The sequence below is a fragment of the Tinamus guttatus genome, unplaced genomic scaffold (genome assembly GCF_059628265.1).
Source record: "Tinamus guttatus ecotype Peru unplaced genomic scaffold, ASM5962826v1 Tinamus_guttatus_pri_ptg000115l, whole genome shotgun sequence".
Classification (NCBI taxonomy): domain Eukaryota; kingdom Metazoa; phylum Chordata; class Aves; order Tinamiformes; family Tinamidae; genus Tinamus; species Tinamus guttatus.
In genome coordinates, this window is record NW_028288649.1 from 5,391,613 (window position 1) to 5,412,520 (window position 20,908).

At 45.8% G+C, this 20,908-nt stretch overlaps 1 protein-coding gene across 1 annotated transcript in view; it reads right to left on the bottom strand.

Moving 5' to 3' along the window:
- CMTM8 (CKLF like MARVEL transmembrane domain containing 8) overlaps positions 1-19,240 on the bottom strand; it is a 32,464-nt gene extending 13,224 nt beyond the window's left edge. Inside the window, exon 1 of the mRNA XM_088521161.1 lies at positions 19,082-19,240. Coding sequence (XP_088377287.1) covers positions 19,082-19,240 — 159 coding nt within the window. The remainder of the gene's footprint in view (positions 1-19,081) is intronic.
- Positions 19,241-20,908: the final 1,668 nt, after the last annotated feature.

Below are 20,908 nucleotides of genomic sequence, written 5' to 3' on the forward strand. Positions count from 1 at the left end.
AATCACATGCCAAAACACAGGACCCTTTATCATGAATGAAAATATATAAGAAGGAAGAGAGGAGGGAAAAAGGGTAGCACAAAAGAAAAAAGGAGCGGAAGAGGGCATTCCCTTGCTGCTCTTCCTGTAAGCTGAGCCCAGGGCAGCCTGAGCCTGTACTAAGCAGCAGGTGTGTTTGGCTCATTTTCGACTTCTTTTCTTTTAGCATTTAAGTAATCTCTTTAATTAGAATGTTTGGACTCTCATACGCTGTTAGTCTTATCCAGTGACATATATATACACTCAATATATATGTATATATCCATATGTGTATAAAACAAGTTCATGTTCTGCCACGAGAGGGAGCACAGTCATTGCTTTCTGTAGGAAAGTGTTCACAAGGGATGTGCCTGCACGTGGTCTTGATGGTCAGTGAAAGGAAGGTGGGTTTATTTCCCCCTACGAGAATTATCTGCTAGGGAGAGAAAGCTGGAGAGGGGAAAAACAGAAACGTGTGGAGCCAGTTCTTAGAGCAGCTGTAATATCCAGGGGCAGCTTGCATATGATACCAAAAATACAGATTCGAAAGGACTTGCACAGAAGAACAGATCTATATCCAAGGAGTTGGCTGAGTCACCTACATGGAAACCTTTTTACAAATGTTATAATAAATTAGAGTGTCTCTGCAAAACAGCTGTAGTTAATAGTTTCATCATCATAGCGGACATTACACATGTAACAACAAAATCAAATGCAGGTTATCTACAAACCACTCGTAGTAAGGATGGATTATTTGCTTTATTCAAGAAATACTAGCTAGAAAAAATATATTTGTGAATATCTATAGAAGGGAAAAAAAGCCTAAGAAAAAAGTATGCTGAAAGCTTATAGATATTGGATGAATCAATACAGTATTAGCCTGGACTAAACTACAGTCTAGCAGTTATCTTTGTTTAATTCTCAAAAATCTTCTTTGTGTGTGTTTTGCAGTTAGATAAAAGCTGGTTAACATAATTTAAAACTACTTTTAGAACTGGAAGGATTCCAATTTCTATTACAACTAGGGAATGATGTAAAGACAACCACATTCAGAAAGGTCTCTATCAGCTACCGTTTCTAGAGAGGGAACATCCCTGTTGAAGCATCTTTGAAATCTCCAGGACCATGTTAGCCCACACTTTAATAATCTGAGCCATGCTGCATCTCAGCCTACTCTTTCCCAGCCTCTAACACCTTTTTTTTAAAAAAAAAAATATGAAATACAACAAACAGTTGACAGCAGCCAACCACTACCATCTTTCTTCTCATTACCTGCAATATGGCACATTATTTTTCCACCATAAGCATTGAGCAGCACCAGCTCATGGAGGTATTTCTTTCTCCAAGAGCTCCTCAGTGGAGTTGCCCAGACCCTCTTCTTGCGAGACAGTCCCGCAGGAGAGAGTTTTAGTTCTACATACAGACAAAGCAAAACAACAACAACAAAATTCCTTTAAATTGTGTATGCTATGGCAGGTCATACACCAGACGAAAAAGGGTAGGTTTTTTGCTAGTATTTTTCAGGGATTTGCCTTCCTAATCAAGTTCAAAACCCAGCAGTGCTTGTCACAGAGACATGCCAGCGGTCACAGTGGAGGTACCAAAGGAGCACGTTATCTTTTATTCATTACAAATCTCAGTTACTGACAAACTGCATAGCAGCTACAGATCTTATGCCTCTCTCATCTTCAAAACCACTTTTATTAGTAACAAAAATGTGTAAAATTCCCTCTCATTTACTTTCATAGAAATTCCATAAGTTGTCTATGTAATTTTTAAGCAACCAATTTCAATATTGAATCTTCCCATGAGCCTTTAAACTTTCTGATGTACACTAGGCTCTGTGGCAGCACCAGCAAGTGAAACAGCAGGGCTAGAAATAAATTTAAACATTGCTTAAACGGAGAGCTCCTCCTTAGAGACTTTCTTTTTAGGGTTGCTTTCATCAGAAATAGAACCTTACTGGAAGCAGCAAGCATCAAAATACGCTTTAGAGGTAAACTGCGCTACAGAGTTAATGACATTTTTTTCCGATTTTAGTCCAAATCCAAACAAAACCCACACAGAAATACTTCCTGCCCCAAGTTTGCAATTGCTCAACTTCAGGCCAGTTCAATCTCTGGGTTGAGAGCTTTATTTGATAGGGAGTTCAGCCCCAGTCCTTCAGCTGCTGACGGGTGCCAGCGCCTTTCCCACAGCTCCAAAGAGCAGGCAAGTCCTCCCACAAGCCACTCCTCGTGCCTTGGGAAAGGATCCAAAAGTACCTTCATGGGAAAAAGCAGGGGCCGGGCCGCCCCACGCACGAGTTGGGAGCGAAGCGGAGGGAATTTGCGGTGCTGCCCAGCTGTACAGCTAACAGCCCTAATGCAGCAGCCCAGCCCCGTTTCCTGTCACCTGCAGCGATCTACCAGCTGCTAAAATGAATAAACCATGGGCGTGCTCCTGTTGACTCCTGCAAGGAGAATTCTTCTGTGATACCCTGCTCTGGCTCGTGTGATCGACAGCTGTGATCGACAGCGAGCTGATTCAGGGCTGGGAGATGGTAAAGAAACTGTAGGGTCCATCCCAGCAGTGTCTTCCAACGCTAAATCCACTGCCTCATCTGGGAAGCACGTGTGGCATGTGGGAGCCTGGAGATAAAGCCAGTAACACAGATAAAACAGAGCGAGATTAAACTGGAAAAGCAAAATATGTTTGCTAGAAAACTGCATGAAAACTGTAAAATATTTACGCAGTGCTAGAGTTACTACTACTTACACTTTCTCAGATTTTGTCTGGGCAAAAATAGTTAGAGATTAGAGACAGAGGATATTCAGAAGGTAAACAAGAAATAAAATTGCTCTTTGGTTGTGAATTTTGTTCCATGTGGACAAAAAAGTCAGGGCAGAACATGAGAAACTGTTCAGAGAGGAATGAATGAATGAAGAACTGCCCCAAACGGAGCACAGCACACAGCTTTATAAAGCAGTGGATCACCCTCGTGCTGAGTATGTCCTGCTCACCTCTCTATCACATTGCTAAAAGGGCTCAGTAGAACTGAGTATGGCACTGAAAGTAGCTCCTGTGAGAAAAGAAACTTAAATTTCGAAACAAGATGACTCCAATTTTCTACTGAAGACAAGTAAGCCCAGAAGTGTAAAGAACGATGGGCAGCAAAAAGAAGGAAAAAGAGACTGGGTCTCCCAATACACGAAGCATCCAAGCAAACTCTCAGGCAGAAGGCTCAAAAACATAAGGAAGTGAACGGTATTTAACAAAAGGAAAAGCAAGGAGAGAAAACAACACATAATGAGAATACAGAATTCACTGCCACAGGATGTCATGGAAGCCAAAAACATAATAGCTTTAGCACATTACACAGACTCATGGCTATTGCCTACCAACATGTGACAGCCAAGAAGCAGCCTTCAGCTCTGGATATTCCTGAACGTGCAGCTTGTTGGAAGGCAGAAGAATACAGCAGGGAAGAATCTGGATGTATGTGCTCCCCTTTTACACTTTTCCCTAAGTTTTTAATATTAGGCATTATCAGAGACAGACTACTGGCCTAAAGAGACCACTGACCTAATCCATTAGAACAACCATTTGCCTAGTTTTAATTGCCTTCCTTAAGGCAATTTAATTTCCTTACACCACAGGACATCCTGGCAACAAAGTACTGGAAGCCACAAAAGCCTTAAAAGAACAGGATGGAGCTGCTGCATGGCACAGCAACTGACCATTTACTTCTAAAGCAGAATTATGAAGAATAACCTCACTTAACAGCAAAGAAGCTGACTGGAATTATTCAGCAAAAGCACCTCTCCCCGTGGGTGCAGTAAGGGGGGTCCTTCCCAGCCCAGTGAGGACCATCTGCAATCAGCTGCTTCTGTACAGCCCTCAGAGAGGTTATTGCTCTCCATGGCTTCTTCAGCGGCAGGTTTATTGGAAAAATCAACTCGGGGTAGTGTAAGGTGGCATGGAAGGCCAATGGTCTTCCTTTAAAAGTGCTGCTGCTTCTTACTGAGCCCTCTGGAAGCAGCTGGGAAGCGCCCACCTTAATCCCTAAACCGGAGCTCCCTGCGCAGGGACCGTCAGCGCCCTATGAGCGAAAGGAGCGGCGCTGCTCCCTTTCCCTTCTGCACCCTTGAGGCCCCGTTGGAAACGACGGCCCCCTCCACTCACCACTTCCACCCGAAAACCTTCTCGCCCTGCAGCACGGCGCTGACCTCGGAGGCACCCGACGCCACCTCCGCGCTTTCTTGACGGAGCGGGACAAAGCGGCGCCGCTAAGGCAAATATTGCGGGCAAACAGCGCGCGTTCCGGAGCTACTCCCCGGAATCCTCGCTGCGCTTGGCTTCTCCAGCGGCGCCGGGAGGTACATGTAGAGAAACAGTATTATTAGAGCCAAACACAAAGCGATGTTACTTGGGAAGGGAATGTTCACTTCATGCTGTTTTCAAGTTTGAACTTGAAAGCAAAACAGTCACACACAAACACACAATATATGAGATATATATATATATATATATATATACATTTTCCTAAAGGTTGCTTTCGTGCAGCCTCTAAATGTGTTATTTTTTTCTTTTTCAAGAAATTGAAGATTACTTGAAGATTCAGTGCAAACATCTTCGATTTTTGAAACTAGCAAATATATTCCATATTCTAATCATTCCTTCTTTCTAAAATCCTGGTTATAAATCATCAAGACAGATGAAACAACAAGGTTAAATGCTTTTGCATTTAACATTCAAGCACTAATGCATTTTGAAGCTCTGGGTAAAAGTTGTAGCTGATTTCTCCAAGGAATAACATAATTGCGGACCTTAATTAATCCTGTCCCCAGTCAAGTACTATAAAAGTACAAAAGCAAAGTTACATCCCACACGACCTGTGCATGAGGCACAGTGGTAATTCATTTAGTTGATTTTCATGAGTATTAACCTCAAATCCAAACAATGCCACATGATTTCACTGATTCCCATTGCAAGATACCTCTGCATTGCAGAAGCCTGTCAGGTTTGAGAGTTCCTCTTGCCAGGGAGCATCACCTGTCTACTTGGGGGCAGAAGTTAAAAGTGCTTGCGCTGCCTCTACTTAAGGCTGCTGCCTCTACTTAGGCGCTGCCTAAACTTAAAGAAAAAAAAAAAGACAGAGAGAGAGAGAAAGGAAATCCACTCTGGCAGACTTATTTTGAACTCTAACTTTGAGATTGGAAACTGAGATTTGGACAAGAGGATAAATTTGCTCTCTTCACATTTAATAAGAATTGCTAGGGGTGCTGAATTTCCTATCTCTTCTTGAGTCAGAGCGGGTTTCAAGAGTGCACCCATTTATTTCTGGTTTATGTTTTTTGGTAGTTTGGAGGGGAACGGTCCAGGGACAAGATGACCAGCATAACATACTACCCTTTGCTTGTGCTCATTTCATGCTTTTTAGTGGTGGTTCACAAAGACAAGGGAGCTTTCCCGAGGAGAGCCCAAGACTTCCAGGTCAAGCACTAGAGACCTGGAAGTTCCTGGAGATAAAGCCCTTCTTTACTCTGGCTGCGAGTTCTCCTCTACAGCGCACACACACATGCTTCTCTTTAGCACTTTTGAAGAGCCCGTTGTGAGGAAATGATTCCCCTGAGATGGAAAACTAAGGAAGAAAAAGGAGTGATTATTCTGTTAGCTGTCAATACTTTTTTTTTTTTTCCCCGATGTTATTACTTAAACTGGAAAAGCTTCAAAGTCAATTTTGCTCCTGGAAAGCTACAGAGTTATGTGCACCTAGCGGAATGTGTTTTTTCCTATGTGGCTCTTTGTTACTCTTGTGGTTGCTCCTATTGTTGTTTCTTAATGGACCACCACCATAGCAGGAAGGGCTGGTTCTTCTGTCTCAATAAACTCATACAAGGGAAGCGAGGTTTGCGCTACCCGTATGTTCCTTCACCTGCATCTTGCTTCTTCTGTCCATCTGCAGACTTCTCCGTGGTATGAACTTTTGCAGTGCTCAATCTTCCTTCCTCCCTTCTTCCCCCAATAGATTCCAGGGGACACAGTTCCTAAGACTGGCTTCTTAATTAACAGCAATGATCTGTATAGGTTATTTTTAAGATGTGGTGTATATGTACATCTGGAAACACACATGTGCACACACCCACGAAGAAAATGGCTTTGCCATCGTTTGTATATTACTAAGGAGAATTATTTTTATAACAGAAGTCCTAACAATGGTTACATATGAATTATGACCTGGGATTATTTATGTACTGCACTTTGTTTAAATGGTATCTATGTTCTTCAAGGGAACAATGCTGTATACAGCTGCTTTATTAATAACGTCACTGGCTCCTTGTTGCTATTTTTACATCTCCAGCTTCCTGTCAGGCCATGCAAATAGAGATGCCCGCATTTAGCGGACACGCGTTATTGTTCCATGAACCTTGGCTATTACATTACAATAGAAAAAGAATGACTTCCCTGGGAATAGCTTTTATTTTGTCCCGATAGTTCTGATAAAAAGTCATAAAGCTGCATATGATACAATGGAAAGGCAAAGGCAATATCTGCCATATCTACTTTCAAAAAAGTTAATTGTTCACTCAAAACTTTTGGAATGAAAATATCTTTTTGTTTCCGGGAGAGCAACAGAGAGGTCAGTGTTTCATGACACAGAATGTTTGCTCCCTGCATGAGCAAATCCTCTAATCCCATTCCCATTGCCTAAAAACAGAAAGCAGAAAATATATAAAAATAGGTCTGCATGCAGACCTATTGCTGTTTGCCTCTGTAGGTGCCTATTGACCTCTGCTTAAGGACCTGTTGACTATTTCTAGCTCTCGCCCAATACACAGAGGTCCAAACTCAGGAACCTTTACACGGATTTTTAGGTAAACGTTGAAGGTTTGAAGACCAGTTTATAAACGGTAAGCATATCTCATTGAAAAAGGTCTTCCTACTTCTCTGGTAAATTTGTTTTCGTCTATGAATATATTTTGCATAACAACAAAGAGGAACAGCATGCCTATAAATATTTTACATTTGCATATGCTTTTCTGGAAGCATTTGCATTCACAGATTTTGTAGTTGGAAATGATCATTTTGGCCGCTTGAGCAAAGGTCCAAAGATTTTGGCTTCCAATAGGCTTCTTAGGAAGATTTCCTGTCCTGATTTAGACGTGGCACATGACAGAAGGATCCACCTTGACTCTACATAAACTGCTGTAATGTCAATTAATATTGTTGACAGCCTGGCTCTAGTCTGAATTTGTCTAAAATCCGTTTGCAATCATGCAGTTCCACACATTCCGTTCATAGAGTTTCCAGCCATTAATGCTTGGAAAGCAATTCTGAGTGCCAAGGCAACTTTACAATAAAGCATTCTAGACGAGTGAATGTATTAATGCCAAGGGAATAAAATTAATGGGGTAAACATGGGAACAAACATCACGGCTCCATCAGGCTTTTGGACCTGTCCTTGTTACAGTGCCCTGCAACTCTTTTAAACCTATTTTTAAAGCTCTGAAGAAAGAAATCCACAAGCCTGGAGCCCTTCCCACAGCCAGGCAGTGGTAAATAGGGGAGTGGTGCATACAGCATGGGAAAACAAAGCCAGGAGCTCAGCAGGACACCTGACGCTTGAAATTCAAACTAACCAAAGCCATAAATTAGGTGTATCTGCCTCTGTGCGTGCCAGGGTATAGCGTTCTGCACCTCCTTCAGTGGGTCTTGTATAAACAAAGAACACAAGGGCTGGCTACGAAATCAGCTTTCCGGTGCCAGACGGAGAAATCTGCAATCAAGGAAAAACCAAGCCATACCACCTTCCCCCAGCATGTCCCAGATTTTGGAAGCGCTGCAAACTACCGGTGTTACCAAGGATTAGTAGATGAACCGCTCCTGAAAAAGAGGCACCTCTCAAGCTGTTACACACCCCAGGGGAGCGTTACTGCTCACACATCCTCCTCCGCATCCTGCTCCGCGCCAGCCCGCGCCGGCCTGTGGAGGCCAGGCAGCCGAGGGGACCGTGTGGGGCCGTTCCAGGGCACAGCCTCAGGCCTAAACATCTGCGTTGGGCGCCGTCCCCTGGTCAGCAGCACGGGAGCACAGCGGGCACCCGGCGCGCAGGCCCCTTGTCACCCTCCCGCTGACTCTGCGCGCGCTCGCAAGCCAGCGGCCTCTGGGGCGGCCGCGTCGCCTGCCCTCGTGGCTTAAGGTAACAGGGAAGGTCACTGGGTCAACTGCGCGGTCAGGGGAAGCAGCTGGGACCCGCACAGGCAGGTGGCCGAGTCCAAAAATGCAGCAATTAGCTTTGCTGAGGGCTGTCTGCTCGGGACCTGCGCTTCATGGGCAGCTCACAGGCTGGAGGGGATGCTCCAGTCTAATAGCAGGCTCCGTTCCCACCCAGAAGTAATTTTTTCTGAAAATACGTCCCTTTCTCTGTAGTGTTATTTATATTATACCATTCTCAACACATACAACCAGCTAAGTCATATTTACTTAGTTCATTCCCACTTTCACCTTTCCCCCTTCTTTTTTGCAGATTTGGATCACATTTTCTACCCAGTACTTTCTTCTTTAGAACTACAGCAGTACAGATAAAATAAACAGCTGTCATCATTTTTCCCCAAAATATTGTTTTTAAGTATTTCAGCTAGTTCCCTCCCACTTGGAAGCTCCTTTTTTCCTACCGAGTTGGTAGGCGAAGGCCATAAGCCTTAATAGTGATACTGAGGTATTTGTTTAAAAGCCTCTGTGCAACCAGTGGTATTTCACGTCTGCCCCCACCCCTAAGCATTATATTAGTTCTTTCAAATCGAAGAGGGACACGAAACCTTGACAGTATTTTAAAAAGAGACTGCAAAAGTGGTATTTTACTTCTGCAAGTTAAAAAAAAAAAAGAAGTTTTTTCAAGCTACCGGCTATTCCTTTATCAAAAACACTCACATTTTTCTAGCCTCACAGCTTAAAAACTCACCCTTCTGTGACAAACGCTGTGCAAACACAGAGATGTAAAACACACCTTCCGATCGCAGGCAGCATGACAGGTCTCAGCGAAGAGAAGCACAAAAGCAGAAAGGAATGTGGCTACCGAGGGGCATCGCTGGCCAGAGGCTTTGCCCTCTGCTCTCTGCGCAGAGGAGGCAGAGGAGGGCGCCGTGCGTGAGCATCTGCCGTCCGGACGCGGGCAGGGAGCCGCAGGACACCAACAGCTGCTGCTCTGCAGCGTGTTCGGAGCGGCGCCGGCCACGCCGAGCTGTTTTGGCAGCCAGGGTGTAGAGACAGCGTGAGGGATACGGGTGTAACAAAACGATTAATGTTTCATCCTGAAATCAGAGCGTGGCTTGTACTGCAGGGTACGTGACTGCAGGGAGCTGGAGGGAAACATGTAAGTTAGACATTTGGGTGATAGAAGGGCACGCGTGAGGAACGGCTCTGCACGTCTTCCCCTTTCAGTCTCCACCAGCTGCTCTGCTCCAGCCAAAGACTGAAAGGGATAAGCAACAAGACAGGGCTCTGCGGGAGCGTCTCGGCGATCTGAGTGACAAACATTTCAGCTGTGCCTTTCATTTTTGCTTACATCAGTTTTAGCACAGCAGGTCCAACACAGCAACAGTAATTAATTAGCTGGGCCCCCTCTAACCTCCATTTAATTGGACTCAGAGAAGGAGGCCTGGAGGGAGGAGGTCTCTTTTATCAGGCTACGCTATGCAGTTGGCAAAGAGAAACAAAGGGGGCGAGCTGGGCACACCTTTTCTTCTCATGCCAACAGAGGAAACAAGGGATCCTTCCCCAAAGGCTAACTAGCATTCCTACAGAACAGGAAAGCACTGTCGGAAACAGAGGCTGCTGGTTCCTAAGGGCCAACACACAACGTGATTCCCCGGCAGTGCCCACGAGCCTCCCACACACGGCGCTACCACGTGCGCTTCCGTGTTCCTGGCAATTCTGTTGCGGAAAGCTGGGGATGACCCAAGTGTATGGGAAATCTGCAACAGGCTTTAACAGCATCAAAAGCCAATCCATTATAACCATATCTTCCTTATAATTATCATTATAATTATCTTTTTTATCTTCCTACCAAGGCCATTTGTGTAGCCTAGGTCTCGGTTCAAGTTCATTCCCACCAATCCGTCCGGATTCTATTGGCACTTCCGATCAGCATCCTTGGTTCTGCACAGACTCTCTACATAACATTACATGAATGGTAGCCACTGCAAAGAGAAATTTTCTGTTCTTTTAAAATACATTTCTCCAGAGTTTTTATTTAAAACGAGACCTGAATTGGAAGAGGCACTCTTATAAAAATCAATAGAAAACACCGAGTTTTAAAGTGAAAAAGACTAAGGCCGTACTGGGTTTTTGGAGGCTAACATTCCATCATCTAGCCTAATAAGAAACTGAGAAACGGAACACAGCCAAGCTTAGAGAATTCCATCTCGTTTACTACTGTGTACTCTGTTTAATTTTAACCTGACCTGGTAAAATGCTTTCTAAGAGTCCTCATCTCACCTTCAGCCCGTTATCTTGCCCTGCTTGCTTCAGACAAACATTTGCTAGACAGCCCTCCCTTAAGCACACAAAGAGAGGGGGCAGGATCTTCGTGCAAGTGTCTGCTCATGTCTTATGACTGCCAAAGTCTAGGAAGAAATCCCCAACTTGGGTAGGTTTGAAGACCTTATTCTTGTGGCTAAGATTCCTACCCTTACTTTTTTTTGTACTGAGAAGACAAATGGGGAAAACCTCTTTAAATACACTGAGCAGAGCGAAGAAGATGCGAGTAGTAACAGTACAAGTTGTTTGTCACTACTGCATCCTTTGCAAGGCTCATGGTTTAATTAGCGCTCCAGAGCCTCAGGGCATGTGCTTAAATCTGGTTTAAGCACCCCAGATTTTCCCTATCTTTACGGAAAATTAGGTTTCTGCTCTAAGGGAGAATGTTAGGATGCAGTTGCTTCAAAAGCACGTGTTCAGAGCATAGCCCCTCACCGTAGGAACTGAATTCTCCAAGAATGGAAGTCATAACTCAAACAGATGAGCACACCACAAGAGAGCCCATCTCTCTTCCTCAGGGTCATTAGTTTCTTCTTGCACACTCTATTTTAAAGTCAAGTCCCATTAACTCAAGAGTTAACCTGAAGCTGTAAAATTGGAAATTGGTATTGCAGCTTTTAAAATTATTATTTCTTTTTTTTTTCAAAACTAAATACAGTATTTTCTCAGTGATGACTTTTTTTTTTCTGTCCCATAGAAATTTTATTTGGCATTCAGAGCTTAACATTAGCCAAACACTTATGCTCTGGGAGAAGGGGGGGGAAAAAAGACCATTAATAATGTATCCATTTGTACTGTACTAGACCTTAGTAACACCACAGGGAAGGAGAAATATTTTCATCCTGGAGGTCAACCGGCGCTCCACAATAGTAAATAGTCGTTGTAACTCTATCATGTAGCCCTGTGAATAATGCTTATGCACACAGCGAGGCTACGCACTATAAATCAGAGACCCCAACAGAGATCCTTCTTTTCCCTTTATCCTCATTTCTTATATTTAATAACCCTTTTTTCCCTAAAATCTTTCTTTGAGATCATCAAAAGACAGTGGGAGATCTGACAAAAAGCAAGGATGTCCAGTCTGCCATACGCCTATGGCATTTATGAATAACTCAGACAAAAGCGTTTCTTTAGAGAAAGTCACTCTTAGCAGTGCAAGAACCCAACATGTCAGTTTTCACTAACACCCCCCATATCACTTTGTAAGTATTTGTAATACTATTTTCAAATACTGCAGTATTTTATCATAATTTTATCCACCTACAGCTTTATGAAACCATTAAGGACAGATGTCTCATACCGAGCAAAGCTCTTTCCTTGTCTCACACTCCCGATCAGGAGACCCTGTTTTGCCAGATTCTCATGGTAAGAGTCGCTGCTCCTGTGTTACTCATTTGCAGCAAGTTTCAAGAAGAAGGGTGGCCCAGGTGAAGTTCCTGCACAGCAGACCTCGAGCAAGTTGCCCAGGGCTGCTGGGCAAGATGGCTTGAAGGAATGAAGGGGAAAAAAAAAGTAACAAAACAGCAACTAAAACTGAAGGTCAAGGATACCTACTAATTTTGGTGGCCAAATTTTGATGAAAAACTATGTTTTCATCACAGTGCTTAACATGGCACCGCATTTTGTCTCGCCAGAGCATGGCTCCTACTGGCTTAGCCTGCAGCTCTAAATAACATTTCTGTCACCCCTCGGGCCCAAAGCCCAGGCTCGAGTAAAAAAGAAGAGTAGAAAAACCAACACGCTGAAATGCTGGGCTCAGTTTTCCTATCCAGCATCACACAGGAACAGAGAAGATAAAAATCCGTTTTTGTAAGTCAGCAAGTCATGAGGAGTCAATCCGTTCTGTCTGAACAGCCCCTTGCCTTACGCACTGCAGGCCTTCCCCGGATGCTGCGTGCAGATATCCTCATTTGTTCCCAAAAAGCGCCCTGCTCCCGGTGGGACGGAAGCTCTGGAGTGACCCGCCGCGCTCGCGCTGCCCTTGGCAGGACCTCAGCGCCTCCGCGCGGGGCAGCAGCAACCCCGGCTGCCGGAGCCGGCCTCGGCTCGGGCACTTCTCAGCCTCCGAGTCCTTGAGCTTACGACCTAGTAACGCTCTTTTAATGGTTTTGTATGTGCCTCTGCGCCCATAAGCTCTTTGACACGGCGAAAAAACTGCTGGCAGCGAGGACACATTCTGGCTTAAAAATTAAGCTGAAACCAAATGCATTCAGGTGCTGTCATTTGGGGGCTGGCGGGTCCCCTCCTTCCCGCCATGTCCCCAAACATTTAATAAAACCCCCACCCTCGCCAGCACCCATGGGGCTCTGCTCTGAGCCTGAGGAGACAACTGTGCATTGGTTTGTGCTTCCCAGGTCCCCAGCAGCAGGAACAGGCATCCGGCCACGGCTTCACCTCCCCTCACCTGATCCTTGCCAGACCCTGCCCCACCGCGGCTGCCTCCAGTCCCAGGGAGGCTGATTTTATCAGTGGAACAGTCATTTCAATGACACAAGGCAGAGGCTTTCTTCTGTGGGAGGCTCTTTTTTCTCGGTTGTTGTTGCCCTCCAACACTCGAATCCTGCCTGCAACACCCGGTGTCTCCCCTATTTCCTCGTACTTATGTCAAAACTGCAGCATTTGGCTGCAGAACCAGCAGCCTCAAGAACGGCATCCTTGAGGAGTGAAAAAAAGAGGGGAAATGAATTAAAGTGTCCCCTTCATGTGTAACCAACTACACACACACATCCACGCCTACATATAAAGAAAAAGAAAGGGCTGCTGCTGCTGGCTGCCCTTTTATTTCCTGGCTAAATAAAAAGAGCCCGTGCGAAACAGTGTCACCTTGAGTTTCTTTACATCCCCACGTGGACAAAGTAGTCCACACTGCATTAGATAGAAACCGATGGCACAGATAAGCCACGAGCGCAGGTATTTGGTATGAAGCAGGGCTCTCAGCAGGTTTTCCCATTCGTGCACATCAGCTAAAGCCATTAGCTGAACACAAGCAGCAATTAGCAGAGTGTGAGCAGAGATTGTTTTCCCCAAATGGTTGCTTTCTCCTCCTAAGATTTTCTCAATACATGTTTTTGGCAACTCAGTTATGGTACATCCAAAACCTGTGACAACATCTTGCTGATTTTTATCTCGCTTAGTTCATGAGGTCCGTTCACCTCTGCTCCACAAAATCCCATTTTTAGCACATCTCATGCCAGGCCAAAATAGCAGCTATGATTGAACGGTCCGAGCAGCTCTCGGATTTATTTGCTGTTTGACCCGACAGAAGAGGGCTTGGTGCCCTCTCCACAGCACAGCTTCTTCTGCTTCCTGGAATGGAGGCTGGAGCAAGCGCAGAAGTCTCGCACCGTTACAGCATGTACTGCACTCGAAAGAAAGGTGAAACTCAAGGAAAATACTATTAGCAACTGAATTCATGGTCCTGTTGTTGGCAGGAGGGAGGAGCAGGCTGAACGTGAGCGCGCTCGGCACGGGCAGCGCGTCCCTACTCCGGCTACGCTTCCAGTTCAGAAGGGCTCCAAGTTCCTGTGAGAGTTTTTTGTATTTCCATCTTTGACTGTATCTGACAATACAACTACCAGCTCCTCAGTTCTCATGCTACAATGTCCAGACATGTTGGACTTCTATGAAAAGCAAAGCAAAGAAAAAAGAGAAGAGAAGAGAAGAGAAGAGAAGAGAAGAGAAGAGAAGAGAAGAGAAGAGAAGAGAAGAGAAGAGAAGAGAAGAGAAGAGAAGAGAAGAGAAGAGAAGAGAAGAGAAGAGAAGAGAAGGAAAAGAAAAGAAAAGAAAAGAAAAGAAAAGAAAAGAAAAGAAAAGAAAAGAAAAGAAAAGAAAAGAAAAGAAAAGAAAAGAAAAGAAAAGAAAAGAAAAGAAAAGAAAAGAAAAGAAAAGATAAGACCTCTATAGTTTCCATAATATTTTTTTACTGGACCAACTGGCAAAGTTGGGAAAAAAACAGGTTGTTTCCAGGGATGCAAGTCTAAATTTTTGTGTTTCACACATATTCCACCTTAATCATGAGGTACTGAGCATATTTTGCATTTTTGACCTTTTGCAACATATCTGCATTCAATTTGAGAGGCATTTTTGCTGTCTTATCATGTCCATCCTAACATATTTTTCCCATGCACGTAGGGCACATGCCACGCAGCGCTCTGCAAAGCCTCTGTTTGCCTGCGAGTCACCTAAACAACCCTCTCTTCCCGGGGAAACTCCCTGGTCTCAGCCAGGAAACCGCAGGCCTTTAAGGAAATGGAACTTCAAACAACACTCCGCTCCCGAAGGAAGGTGGAAGTCGTACAGAGAGGTGTGGGTGTCCAGCAGAGCAAGGGCAGCGTCGCGGAAAGGCTGCAGCCGAGAACTTGGCTGTGGCGAGAGCCTGGTCTGCTCGAGAGTGAAGGAGAGAGCCTGGTCTTCCCTCCGTGTATTTTCACACTCCTGTGCAGAAAGGCAAAGCTCCCGGACGACAGGATCGACCGGAGCAGGGCGATGGTTTTGGGGGAGCCATTCAAAGCAGGGCATTTCCACCCAAGCTTGTTTACATCTCCTCCAGGCACAGCACTTGCTTCAGCACATCAGAAAGTGCCTTGGTGCTGTCAACCTCATGCAAGCAGAGAGGCTTCCACTGGAATAAAAAATGAACTATACAAGCAAACAAACAAAACACTGTGTTGTTCCTGATAGGAGAAAAATTCGGGCTGCTACTCAGGCGGGGAAAGGACCTTTATGAAGCTTCCACTGTGCTCCTGAGGGCTATTCCAAGAACCTGGGTGCAGAAGGAGCATCGGATCCATCAAGCCACCTCGCATAGACGAAACGTACCAGTGGCCAGAGAAAACACAACTGGAAAGGAAGTGCTGACTGCATGAAGAGCTTTAAAAATTAACTACAGTCTTTACCTTGGAGCTCTTTCACAGCAGATGCTCCCACGGGATTATTTCGGTTGCTATTAACATTTATATTGTTTTGTTATCTAATTTAAAACCTGAAAGCCAGTCAAAGATTTTTTTTGCCTCTCAAAATTTTTTTTAAAAAAGAAAGAATCAATTGAACCAAAAAGACAGTTTAATAATCTGAGGCTCATTACTCTATCAGAATAAGTGAATCCAACAAAATTTCTTTTCTGAACTGAGCCCTTAAAGGTCTTATATTTGAAAAGGATAGAAATGGTAATACAGAGAATTTCCAAAATCATTCTTTCTTGCACAGAAGTGAGTGTGAACCATAATTTTATGTGGTGCCAGTAATTCGAATAATCTCATATCATGAAAATAAGTTTTCACTTGCAGCTATAGCATAAAAACCTTCCAAACCTTTTCAAGTTGTGGTGTTTGTTTTTGTTAAGGACAAAAAGCCATCACAAGCCTTAAAATTTTAAGAGAGATACTGTATCTAGCAACACACTGGTATGAAGCAACAACATGGAGGAATCAGTTTAATCATGCCAGAAAGTAAATATTTTTATAACAACATCCATAGCAACCAGAAAACTCTCCACTTCTGCAAAGTGATCCATAGTGCTTGACTTGAGAAGCTGATTTAAAGCTCTGAGAAGGCATCCCTAGCCATCATTTATCTTACCCATAAAATACCCAGGAAGGCAAATATCTAGTCTTTTTAGGCCATCATCCTGTAAGGAAGAGAAATACTCAAAAGATCTCTCTGGAAATTGCTACACTTGCTTCTTTTGGAAACATGAAATCCTCCCCTTGGAGGGGTTGTGCTATGGGAATGAGTATCCATCATCTTCTACAGGATATAGCTTTACTGCAGTGTTAAGTCGGGCAATTGACATCTGAATTAAAGATTTTATGCACCGACGCTTACCTCTCATATACCATTCACCAACAGGTCTCAGTGCCTCCTATGCTATTCACCAACAGGTCTCAATGTGCCTTACAAAGGTTTGTGCTACTCCTCTCATTTTAGGAGTGGAAAAATCACTCAGAGAAATTACAGATCTGCAGATAAATTAGGTCAGTCATCAGTAGCCCCCAGGCAGCTAATGCCAGCGAATCCGGGTCTCCCAGGGGACAAGGCCACTGCCCTGGGTACGCAGCTGATTTGGGAGAGCCGCCGCGCACCCAAGCTGTGTTTTATGCCATTCCCAAAGCCCTTGTAGGAAAACCAGTGGCATTTTCTACAATGCCTTGCACTGAAACAAGCTGACTCCTCTGCATTTCCTTCCTAGTGAGCAGCGGGACACTTGCCTGTCCTCTTGCCACGGAGGCAGATGTAAAAGGCCACAGAGATCTGTCAGCACCAGGTAATTCAGCGGACGCTTTCGGCTGCCATCCAGTGCTCGTTCAAGCTGGGTGTGCACGGTGCTAGGCCAAAAGGCACGGCAAGAGGTAAGCTGCACCAGTCCTCCTCACACAGCACATTACTGCTGAGCAAGCTCACCCCCGGTTTACGCTGGCTTCAGGCCCACTGCATAAGGATGGGTAATACCTGACCTGCCACGAAACCAGTATTTTCAAAGCTAACTCATGTTGAACAAACTGGAGCCAGGAGACGGAGTTAACAGCAGACCAGTGTTTTGTTGTATTGTAAAGAATCTCTTAGTAGGGGCTGTTAAAGCTGAATTTACTGTGCCATTAAACCACAGGGTATCTCCAGAGCAGGTGCAGCAGAGCAAAGGCGCTGCTCTTGCCACAGCCACTGCACTTCAGATCCTGGTGTATAGACCAAAAATGATCTGTCTATCAGATTGTGAGATCCTGACACTGAAATACGGACACACATTTGAGCCTGTCCCGTTTACAGATTTGCAGCTTCTACCAGGAGGACGGCACTGACAGCTGGGGTCAGGAAGGAACACCTTAAACAGCCAAGCTGTGCTGGCAAGCCACAACTTTCAGCTGCATAGGACAAACAGAACAGGAGGGAACTGACTTAGTGCCAGTTTTGATATATGGAGGTTGTATAAAGTTAGCCATGTTTCCTTAAAGCACATCTCCTCTTGGAAAAGAATGAACATACAAAACTGGTGGTGACAGCTTGACCAAAATCCAGAGCCTCAATATAAGCATATATAATGTATGTGTGCATATTTATGTACACACACCCAAAGTCAATAATTTGCTTTTAGTAACTAGTTTATTTCAATTAATTCCAATTCAAGATATTCATTAATGTATTTTTATTTTGCCTTAAAAGCCACAGCAGTTATTCTGCCTCCTTTAAAGCAGAGTTAAGATGCAAGAGCATGCCTCAAAGACAGTACTTAGCAGTGTTTTGTTGCTCTGCGATCTGCTTTATGGTTTTACCTTCATATTAAGACTGTCCTCCCTTCCCTCAGCTACATCATCACAAGACCACAAAGGTTCATCTGCATTAGAGATTAGATCATTTCAAGAGTCAGGAATGGCTGCTAAAACACAAAGTCCCCTTAAAGACCATCATCCCTTTGCTTACAGTTCCAGCCAGCAGCAAGAGCCTGTCTATGCCTAGTGGCTACGTCGCTCCACGGAAGTGCCGCTGGTGCAGGATCCAGAGGTAGGTTGAATATATGACATTCCAAGAGGGATTGGGAAAAGCCTTGGGTCTCTCTCTGCTGGGATTACTGTTCAGATGAAGAATGAGAAAGGGTAAGAATTCTGTTGTAATTAGCAAGCAAGGGAAAAAAATCAATGAAAAGGAAAGAGGCTTTTCCTTTGAAAACTAATGAATATTCATTTATCTCCCACAACGCTGATGCTGAAGCACCCCCTACACTTAACAACAGCCGAGTAACCCAGGAAAGGTCGCTGGAATTGCTACGCACGGCACCTCGACGCACCCTCCTCCCGACGGCCCCGCACAGCGCCCGTGAGCCCGGAGCTTCCCTGCAGCCCTTTGCTTTGAGGTCGATGAACGAGCGGCTGCTCTGAAGCCTTCGAGACGCGTCTGCTCAAGCGAGCGATCTTTCCATTGTCAGATCAGCTGGGGCAACCAAGCTCTGCAAGACCCTTAATTATTAGCAGCGCGGATGAGCAGACTTAAGGCACACGCGTGTTGTTTAAGTGGAGACGCTGTGTAGCTCCTGCCTCGCATCCGGGGCGTGGGCATTCCCCCGGGATGATCCCAGCGCCCTCGGGATGTACTGCCGGAGGTGGGGGCCTACACCTGGTGCTGAGGTGTGATATCCTGGCGACGGGTGTCACCGCTGACACCCCACAGGGGGATGCAGGAACCACAGCTGCTGGCGGCAGAGCCGGCGAGCGCGCATCCCGCTTGGCACCCGTGTGAGGAGGGCGGGGAAACGCTCCTTATCCAGCCGCAAAAACGAGATACCTTGTGCAAGTCCCGCTCCCAGCACCCCCAGGAGCGCCTATCGGCGCGCTAAAATGAACTACAGAGCAAAACGACAACAACAAAAAGTTTCCAAAGAAACGAACATCATCTCTTGAGCGGTCCAAACTTATTTCCCTCCCCCTAGGCTCGCACGTCTCCCTCCGGAAGGCGCCCTGGGCTCCGGGCGACCCCGCGCCCTGGGGGGGCAGCTCGGCGCCCTGCGGCGCGGTGAGGGCCGCGTCCCGCCTCGGCGCCCCGCGCCGCCACTCACGATCTCGGCCAGCATGAGGAGGCCGGGCAGGGTGCGCAGGAACTCCCTGTCGTAGGCCAGCGTGCTGGAGCTGCCCGACAGGTTGGCCGTGAAGGAGCTGCTCGTGGTGGTGACCGTGTGCGAGCGGGCGCGCGGCGGCGGCTCCGGCGGCGGCTCCATGGCGGGGCGGCCGCGGCGCCTCCCGCCCGCGCGGAGCGCCCGGCGGCCGCGGCAGCGCGCGGGGCGGAGCGGGCAGCGCCGCCCCCGGGCCGCAGCGCGGGAAGCGCCCGCGGCCGCCGCGGGTGCCCCCGGCAGCCCCTGCGGGGGGCGGCGGCGCCGAGGGAACGGAGGGAAACCCGGGGCCGGGAGCGAGGTGGCGGCGCTGGGGCGGCTCCCGCTGGGGCGGCTCCCGCAGGGGCTCCGGCGGCGGGTGGCGTCCGCCTGGGGGGGCAGCCGCTCCGCGGGACACGGATCTTCACGAGGGAAAAACAGATGAGACCGATAGCAAGCCACGCACTCAAACATTCGAGCAAACATCCCCCAAATTACGCTTTTCATCGTTTTTATAGCTCTTGTGGTTACCAGCATTTCTGTGCTGGCTGCATTTCTTTTTTTTTTTTCTTCTTTTTTCTTCAATAAGAGCTAAGATTTTAGAGGAAACAAACACATCTGCACATTAATTTAGAGACCTGCGTCACCCAGCTTGTGAATATAAAAAGCGCTGGGTGTGACGGCTCCGCATGGCCACCTTTTCCTCCAAGCTCGCGCCAGAGCGGCCTGGAGATCCTCCTGATGGGTCCTCCTGATGTGAGGAGCCATCACAGCAGCCCCGCTTTTCTCCTCTGAACAGCTCTTACACCTTCATGGTTTCCTACCTATGCAATCAGTCTGTAATGTGGGGATGAAGCTCATCCAGGAACCAAGACAAAGTTCAGAATGGCTCAAGTCATTCACATCACTTCCCCTTTGGGGGCTGATTTATTTTCCATTGAATTTATGCTATTCTATATTATATCGCTGTGTTTCTAGGAACTTATTCAATGGGCTTAGCTTAGGTTTCATGCATAGCGCTAAAACTGTATCTTATTTCACCCCCTAAATGTCCTGAGGTCGCTTGTCCTTTCAGCCATCACACCTTTGACCAATAAATACTATTGCTTTTGGAATACACATCCATCCTTGGAGCATCCTGAGTCCTCAGGAGAACTGTAAGTGTTTTACATCTATTTAGATCTTTCAGCATAGGTGTTTTATGTCTGTCCGTTATTGAAGTCTAGTACCGTGACTAAGCCCACAAGGACTGGATGCCTATGTTTCTCCGTGACTTCTCTGCACACTGGTTGCCCCTCTGACCTCCTTGAACCGCACGTTTTTCTGCAGCACACATACTCTAGGAATTAATTTCACTAAAAAAGGGTAAACGCTCTAGAAGTTTTTCTTAATCACTCGCCTTCCAGGAAAGAAATCTAATTCTTTAAAGTGGCACTGCAATAGTTTCCATTTTGAATGTTAACTTTGTGGCTCTTTTTTTCTTTTGCCTTGTTTTGCATCCTTGCTCTGAAGACTACAACTGAAAAGCCTTCGGGGAACATCTGAGCCTGGCTATATTTTCTTACGTGTAGATAGCATCAAAAGCAAAATAATTGACTGCTGCTGCCTGAACAATCAACCTTTTATTACAAAGCTACCAGGAGAGAAGGAGGGGGCCTATTTTCTGGATGTTAAATTAACCTTTCAAGGGAAGGACTGAGGGAGGCTTTCAAACATCAGTCAAGATACTCACCTGTGTTTGTCCGACATTTAGCTCATCATGGGGTAAAGTGGGATTAGAAAAAAAAAAACAATTAC